The sequence below is a fragment of the Gekko japonicus genome, unplaced genomic scaffold (assembly GCF_001447785.1).
Source record: "Gekko japonicus isolate JY-2015 unplaced genomic scaffold, Gekko_japonicus_V1.1 scaffold5156, whole genome shotgun sequence".
Classification (NCBI taxonomy): Eukaryota; Metazoa; Chordata; class Lepidosauria; order Squamata; family Gekkonidae; genus Gekko; species Gekko japonicus.
Genome location: NW_015175528.1, coordinates 12,011 through 20,645, shown reverse-complemented (window position 1 = coordinate 20,645; position 8,635 = coordinate 12,011). Strand labels below are relative to the sequence as shown.

At 51.2% G+C, this 8,635-nt stretch overlaps 2 protein-coding genes across 2 annotated transcripts in view; both read left to right on the top strand.

Moving 5' to 3' along the window:
- The window catches only part of MRPS26 (mitochondrial ribosomal protein S26), a 6,443-nt gene extending 6,120 nt beyond the window's left edge, over window positions 1–323 (top strand). Inside the window, exon 4 of the mRNA XM_015426022.1 lies at window positions 16–323. Coding sequence (XP_015281508.1) covers window positions 16–147 — 132 coding nt within the window. The 3' untranslated portion in view covers window positions 148–323. The remainder of the gene's footprint in view (window positions 1–15) is intronic.
- Window positions 324–3,244: 2,921 nt separating this feature from the next.
- Window positions 3,245–8,635, top strand: part of PRADC1 (protease-associated domain containing 1) — a 17,193-nt gene continuing 11,802 nt past the window's right edge. The window contains exon 1 of the mRNA XM_015426023.1: window positions 3,245–3,362. Coding sequence (XP_015281509.1) covers window positions 3,302–3,362 — 61 coding nt within the window. The 5' untranslated portion in view covers window positions 3,245–3,301. The remainder of the gene's footprint in view (window positions 3,363–8,635) is intronic.

Genomic DNA, 8,635 nt, shown 5'->3' with positions numbered 1-8,635 from the left:
GTTCTGTCGGCACAGGAGGAAGCCAAAGACTTCGTCACCCTCGACAACCTGGAGGAGAAGATCGAGGAGTGCTTGAACAATCCCCGCAACTACAATTTTGCCGTCGACAAGGACGGGCGGGTGGCCAAGCGGAGCGTTCTGTCTTAGGGGCCTCCCCAGAGAGTCGACCGTCTCTTCCTTCCAGACTCGGGATAACAACAAACTCAGCAGGGTCGATACCCCGGCCTCCAGATCACCAGACCAGCTGATGTCGATTTGGGACTTTGTGTCGGGAGAACTTTTGCGGCTCCTCTTCACTGGGAGCTGTTGCTTTGCAGGAATAAAGGAATGGATTTTGCTTTAGAGCGCTGGCTCGCCGTGTCTGGAACCTGTGCCGTTTCTCTGTTTGGCAGGCTGGGTTTTGGAATTCTGCCGAAAACCCTCTCCCCCCAAACGGCTGGGCACTGACTCCTTGAGCTTCCTTCCCGGTGGCAGCAAGGTTTAAAAAACTAGATGCCACGTGAACGCAAAATCTAGGGTTGCCAGCTCTTGGATGGGAGATTATCGGAGATTTGCAGGTGGAGTCTGGGGAGGACGAGAGTTTGGGGAGGGGAGCGACATTCCCTCTTAAGCTGTGGAGTCGTGTGAGCAAAAATTCTACTTTGTGTGCCACTGGCGTTCAAGTTGTGAGCGAGCGACTGCATAAATTAGTTTGTTCTGAGCGGTCCTTCCTGAGCGAAGACAAATATCAGTGAGCTAGAGGCTAAAAAACTGTGAGGTAGCTCATACTCACTCAGCTTAGAGGGAACACTGGAGGGGAGGAACCTCGTTGAACTGTGAGCGAGCGACTGCATAAATTAGTTTGTTCTGAGCGGTCCTTCCTGAGCGAAGACAAATATCAGTGAGCTAGAGGCTAAAAAACTGTGAGGTAGCTCATACTCACTCAGCTTAGAGGGAACACTGGAGGGGAGGAACCTCGTTGAAGTATATTGCCATAGAGTCTACCTTCCAAAGCTGCCCTTTTTTCCAGGGGAACTGATCTCTGTTGTCTGGCAATCCAGTGTAATTTTGGGAGCTCTCCAGCCACTACCTATCAGGCTCCTTAGTCAGATCACACCACACAGGGCTTCATAAGAAGATAACTGTTTATTAGTGGATCCAGTACTAAAGAACACGTGTACAGCTTGTGTCAGGAATGGCCATCAGTACTACCGGTAGGGCCTCTGACTTATACTGAAATCAAACATCCCCCCTGTAAGCATGAGCCAATGGAGAACTCACGTGCGCGGCAAAGCAAGCGGGCATAGCAGAAAAGCCATTAACTTTCCCAGCCGTGGAAACTGCAGCTGGAACATCTACAAGGTCAAGCATAAGATAGCACACAGTAGCTGGGCAGGATGGAGCTGAGAACGAGAGGGAGGGTACCCCTCCACATTCCAGAGCTATGACAGGGCTACCTGACAGAAGGGAAGAAGAGATTGGATTTATATCCCACCCATCACTACTCGAAGGAGTCTCAGAGCGGCTTACAAAGTCCTTTCCCTTCCCCTCCCCACAAGAGACACCCTGTGAGGTAGGTGGGGGCTGAGAGAGCTCTTTCAAGAACTGTCCTTGAGAGAACAGATCTGAGGGAACTTACGACTGACCCAGGGTCACACTAGCAGCTGCATGTGGAGACGTGGGTAATCAAATCCAGTTCTCCCAGATTAGAGTCCACGCTCCTAACCATGACACCAAACTGGCTCTGAACATACATAGTTGCCTACCTTACAGGAGCCTTCTAAGGAAGACTGAGATCACCCATGTATGTGGAGAGCAATGAGTCTAGTTATAACTTGCCCTTGAAATAAGGATGGGAAACTTCTGGAGAATTGGGGCTGAATCCTGGGGATTCAGGGTTTGGGGACGGGAGGGACCTCAGCAGGGTATAACGCCACAGGGTCCACCCTCCAAATGGAGGCTGATGAGGGCTGAGTTTGGGGAGGGGAGGGACCTCAGCAGGGTATAACGCCACAGAGTCCACCCTCCAAAGCTACCATTTTGTCCTGAGGAACGGATCTGTGTCTTCTAGAGATCACTTATCGTTCTGGGAGATCTCTAGGCCCACCCGGAGGTTGGCAACCCAGAGTCCCGTGGGAGGAAGGCATTTGCTCCTCCACCCCTTTTAGGCCTTCGAGTTGGGGACCCTCACTTTGTTAATCCTGTGAGCGTGTTAGAAGTTGGAGAGGAGGTACCCGGCTCTACAACAAAATGGCTGCCTTGGGATGAGGAATCCCAGCCACAGAATGGCTGCCAAGGGGGGCGGTGACCAATCTCGAAGTGGTGTGAGCTTCCACAAAATGGGTTCCAGTCTTATGTTCATTTATTCATGGTACCCTCTACACGGCATGCTGCTTTCGCTTCCTTTGATCATCGGATTTTATGGTACCCTCTACACTGCATGCTGCTTTCTCCTTCTTTGATAATCGGATTTTAAGGTAGGTACCCTCTACACTGCATCCTGCTTTCACTTTCTTTGACCATCGGATTTCATGGTACCCTCTACACGGCATGCTGCTTTCGCTTCCTTTGACCATCGGATTTTATGGTACCCTCTACGCTGCATGCCGCTTTCACCTTCTTTGATAATCGGATTTTAAGGTAGGTACCCTCTACACTGCATCCTGCTTTCACTTTCTTTGACCATCGGATTTCATGGTACCCTCTACACGGCATGCTGCTTTCGCTTCCTTTGACCATCGGATTTTATGGTACCCTCTACGCTGCATGCCGCTTTCACCTTCTTTGATAATCGGATTTTAAGGTAGGTACCCTCTACACTGCATCCTGCTTTCACTTTCTTTGACAATCGGATTTTATGGTACCCTCTACACGGCATCCTGCTTTCACTTTCTTTGACAATCGGATTTTATGGTACCTTCTTCATAGTTTTATGGCCATTCATGGATGACTTTGTAATCAGTACGGCGTTGGCCCCGGGGTAACTGAATGTGGTATTGAGCGGCAGCTTTTCCTCGGCGTTGAGGAAATGTGGAGCGAATGCCAGATCCAGAACCAGCCTTTGCTCCATTTGGGAACCATGTCCTCTTTCAACAGATCCGGTTTCTGGTTTCTGTCTTTTTTTTGTCTTGCCCCTCTACTAGAGACTTCCCGGTAGAGAGGGCGGGGCGGGCGAGCGAAAGCCCCGCCAATGGCACCAGCCCGACCTCGGGCGCCCCGCCAATGAGCGGCGCCCGGGAGGCGGGCCGCTCTCTGCCCCGGCGTCACGGAGCGCTTTGCATGGCCGCGGCGAGCCCGGAGCGGAGCGGCTGCAGCCACGGACATGCCCCGCGCCTGGCCCGGCTGGCTGAGCGCCTGGCTGTGCCTCTGCTCGGCGGTGCACGGTGAGTCTCCCCCCCCCACCCCGGAGCGGGCGCCTGGCCGGGCTGTGCCTACCTCGCAGGGGGGGGGGGGCCAGGCTGCCATGCACGTTCCCACCCCGACCCCCTTGTCCGGCGTTGCTAGCAGACTTTTTCCAAGCTCGCCGTCAGCCAGAGAGCGGGAGATGAGCCGACGAAGTCGTCTTCTTCGTCCTTTCAGGGGTTACCACCAGTCTCCAGGTGGGGCCTGGAGATCTCCCGGAATTGCAGCGGACCCTCCAGACTGCAAAGTTCCTTTCCCCTGGAGAAAAGGGGATGCTTTAGAGGGGGGGAGGCTTCATGGCATCGCACCCCGTTGAGGACCCTCCCTGCCGCAAACCCCACCCTCCCCACCTCCACCCCCAAATCTCCAGGAATTTCTCAACCCGGGGGTGGCAACCCTGTCCTTTCAGTTGCTTTTTTGGCTTTGCCCCCCACCCAGCCCATGTTGTTTGTCTTTTTAAAAAAAAATTAAACATCTGATCTCTCCAAAGATAATGCTGTCTGCTGCACAAACTTGCTCAGTAGCCTTTGGCTTCTCTCAACTCCCACCCCCGCTCTCCTGCAATATACAAAAGCCTGAGTCCATATGTCCAGCAGGACTCCGAACTCCAGAGTAATCCCATCGGCTTTCCTGAAGCTGCACCACAGTATATGGTGCGTGGGGGCTTGTAGCATCTTAAGCCTATTTATAATCCCCAATTATGCGTGGGGCGTGGCGTGTAGCCAGAAGACTTTTTCGGGGCCACCCGCCCTCCGGCCGTTGATAAATCTCTGCGTCGTTTGGGGTCAGTCTGGGAGCAATTCAAGAGGGATGCTAGAATAATTGAAGGCAGAATTTATGTTGGAGTTTCTATATGAAAGTTGTGTTTCAGCAGAGTAAAAATTAGCTGAGCAATGCCAGAGTTCAATAATCAGACTCAGTCCATGTGTGTGTTTAAAAATATAAAAGTTTTACTACAATTCTACCATAGGGAAGGGTAACTGGGAAGAAAAATAACAACACAGCTAGACAGCTACATCCTCTCTCTACAAAGTACAAGACTAACATGCTCTCTAACATGCTTCTTCTCCAAACCAGAACAAAGAGGGGAAGAGGGGCCATAAAATGCAAAGACACTGACAATTTGCTTCCAATCAAACTCTCAGAACAGGGATGCTTTTCGCGGGCTTGCAGATCTAAACTAACATTGGCTCACACAAAGGCAGGTGATTTCCTGTGACAACAAAACAGACATTTAACCCCATACACACACACTGAGTGTTTTCAACATGCAATACCCAACAATTTAATTTGTTGCGTGCCTTGCTTTTTGTACACTGGAAATCACATTACAAGTTTTAGCCGTTGCTTTTGCCTGCTGCTGTTATGACGCCGGTATTGTATGGAAGGTCAGAAGTTCAGCAGTTCGAGACCCGAGTGTGCCGCATGACGGAGTGAGCTTCCGTCTCTAGTTCCAGCTCTTGCCAACCTAGCAGTTCGAAAGCAAGAAATTGCAAGTAGATAAGGTCACAGCGTTCCGTGCGCCTTGGTGTTTAGTCATGCCGGCCACATGACCACGGAAATGTCTTTGGACAGCGCTGGCTCTTCGCCTTTGAAATGGAGATGAGCACCGCAACCCTAGAGTCGGACTCGACTGGCTTTCGAGCAAGGGAACCTTTACCTATTGCAGACAGGAACCTGAGAGGGGAGCTGAAGAAACGCATGCAGAAGGTCGCCGGTTAAATTCCTGGCATCTGCTGAAAAGTTAGGAACCTGGGACCTTCTGTATGCCAAGCAGATACTCTGCCACTGCTCTTTACAGCTCTCCAGAGCCACAGCCCCTCTTTACAGCTCTCCAGGGTCTCAGGAGGAGGTCTTTCCCATCACCTCCTTCCTGGTCCTTTTTAACTGGAGAGGCTGGGGATTGAACCGGGGACCTCCTACGTGCGAGACAGGATGCTCCTGCTGCTAAACCCCAGCCCCTCCTTCTGTGTCTCATCTTAGCCCCAAGCTTGCTTTTGGCCTTAGTCTGCCAAACCTCTCTTGGCCTCAGTTCCTGGCCCTCCCTTCTATAATTTGGAGGGGGAGAAGACTGGCCTGATTTACAGCGTTGATTGGAGTGTTATATCGATGCTGAGGGTGAGAGACAGATCCGAAATACACGCGTGCACACTGCAAGGGGTATTTGGATTTCCCGCTTGTACTATCAAAATGTTTTGGACCAGCCAGTTTTCATGCATTCTCCATTCTTTCCCACAGAGCGGCCCATCCTGCAGCCGCTCGCTTGGATTAGAGCTTGCTGCCTCCTGGCCTGATACTTACTCACTGAGTATCTTGCTCACTTCTGGCTCTTTTGACGTGCAACGGATAAACTGACGTGCAAAAGATAAAAGGGTCGGAACCAGTGTTCCCTCTAAGCTGTGGAGTTTTCTGAGCAAAAATTCTACTTTGTGAGCTACTGGCATTAAAGTTGTGAGCAAGTGATCTGGCTACTGCATCAACTGGTTTGCTCTGGAGTCATCCTTCCTGAGCTAAGACCAAAATGTGTGAGCCGGAGGCTAAAAAACTGTGAGCTAGTTCACACTAACTCAGGCTTCGGTCACATGGGCTGGATATTGCGCAGGGGGGGCGTGGCTGCTTGCCCCGGAGCGAACTACCGCGCGGCACCGGATCAAACGTCCCGCCCGACGTCCCGTGGTTGGGGGGAGGTGCCGATCATACCTCACTCCTGCGGCGCGGCAAAGAAGTGGCGCTGCGGGGGTTGTGTTGTTTTTTTAACCCAAGTGTTCGCATGCGCCGTTGGGTGCTTGTGCGCGCCCGTGGAGACTTGACACGGTCCCCACTGGTGGACCTCCTGATGGCATCTGGTATTTCTGGGCGCTGTTTGACAGAGTGTTGGACTGGATGGGCCTTTGGCCTGATCCAACATTGGCTTCTCTTATGTTCTTATGACAAAAAAAACCAACCCCTTTTCGCGACGGGACATGGGCGGGCGCCAGATGCCACGAGCTCAGAGGTACTAGTTTTTTACAGCGCATCTTTGGCGTGAAGCCTCGGGTTCGCCAGGGGAGCTCTACGCTTCCCAGATGTGGCGGTGAGATCGCGCCCGGAAAATCCGCCTATCTTCCGTCTCTCCAGCGTGCCTAATGCTCCGTGTGACCGGGGCCAGTGTTTTGAGAGGGGGTGAAGGCTGGATCCAGTACCTGTCCATCCTGCTAAACAGCTGATTGGTACTGTCAGAAGCTGGGGGTGCTGGGTTGGACCCCTGAACTTGGGTACCCTTAGGGTTGCCACCTCTGAGTTGGGAAATTCCTGGACATTTTGGGGGTGGAGCCTAGGGAGAGTGGGGTTTGGGAAGGGGAGGGACCTCGGTGTGGTATAATGCCACATAGTCCACCTTCTAAACCAGCTATTTTCTCCTGGAGAACTGACCTCTGTAACCTGGAGACCGGTTGTAATTCTGGGAGGTCTTCAGCCACCACCTGGAGGCCAGGAACCCTAGGTGCCCTCCAGTGTCCTTTGTAGGAAATCTTTGTGGCTTCACTACTGGGAGAGAAAAGGGTTAAACTCACCCTGTAGCTTTTCCCTCCTATACAGCCTAACAGAGAAAGCTCTCCCTGGCCTTTAGCTGACTCTCCTCTTAAGGATTTACTGGAGCCCCAGTATATTTCCAGGAGATTTGAAATGGGGATGTGGCTTTATCCCTCACAGAGGAATTCCCCCGTCATCTTCCTTAAAGGAGTCACACAGCTTTACTATAACCGCGGGCCTTGGAGCACTTTCACTGTTCCAGGGCCTGCCAGCTTCTCCTTGGAGGCCAGTGGGGGTGGAACAATGTTGCTGAACCCACTGGGTGGCAGTTCGTTGCTCCGTTGGCCTTGCTGAGTGTGGGGGCGGGTCCCCCAATCCCAGAGAATTACAACTGATGCCTTTAGATCAGCTTTGGCCAGTCACTGTCACTCAGCATAACCTACCTGCTTAACCTTTAGAGGAGGGGCCATGGCTCAGTGCTTGGCATGCAGAAGGTCCCAGGTTCAGAAGGTCCCACAGCATCTCCAGTTAAAAGGACCAGGCAGTCGGTGATGGGAAAGAGACCCTGGAGAGCCACTGCCAATCTGAGTAGTAGGCTTGCCAGTCTCCAGGTGGGGCCTGGAGATCTCCCACTTTTACAACTGATCTCCAGTTGACAGAGATCAGCTCCCCTGGAGAAAATGGCTGCTTTGACGGGTGTACCAGGCTGAGGCCCCTCCCCTCCCCAAACCCCACCCTCTCCTGGATCCAACCCCAAAGTCTCCAGGTATTTTCCAAACCAGACCCAACAACCCTACTGAGTAGACAGTACTGACCTTGATGGACAGAGGGTCTCTTTTAGTTTAAGACAGAACTATGTATGTTGCCCTGAGATCCATAGAGTAAATGTGGGATAAAAAGAGCATTAAAGAAATTATTGTTAAGTCGCTTGCTTAACAAAGTAGTCGGAGAGTGATTCAGCAAAGATTCAGCTTTATTTAACAACTCGAACACAACTCTAACACGGATCAACATCTGATAGCCAGAACAGCTTTTACATTGCAGCTGTCCTGCTTTTAAACTCTCCCAGCTAATGTAGCCACGCCTACTGTACATTTACCAACCAATAAGGTTGTACGCATAAGGACCAATCACGGACGTTCCCGCTCAGGGAGCTTGCTGACAAGTGATTGGTTGGTTCTTCCTGGGCTACCAATGCGATTGGATGGATTTGGATCCTAGCCCAGGACGAAGCTTAACATTGTACTTCAGTTAGATGATTCATGTATTGCAATGGCAGCTATTGAATACATTACAATTATAAATATGCTCTAGTTTTCTTCCAAGGGCATTCTTTAAAAGAGCTCCGGTTATTACCAATGAGCTGACTTGAAGGTCAGAACAAGTGAGACACAGGGGGGATCTCTGACTGGATCTCTCCAGTAGCTTTAGAAATTGAATTAAAGTGGGTGGGGAGAGGGAGAGAGAGGCAGCCAAACAATAAGTGCATGTCTTTTTTCCCCTTTAAATATATTATTACAGTTGGGGTAGTGATGGTTTTGAGTAACAAAACCGTATGGGGTGGAAAGGTTAAACACTCTCTGCCTTCCCACGCTGCCCCGATCTGAATGGGGTCACCTGCATCTATAATTCAGCTTACAAAGAGGCAGAGAGATCTGTGATTTTCATCAGGTAAAGTTTGACCTGCACTCTTAGTTGAATTATCGTGATTGTCTGGTAAGAATAAATATGATGCATCATAAGC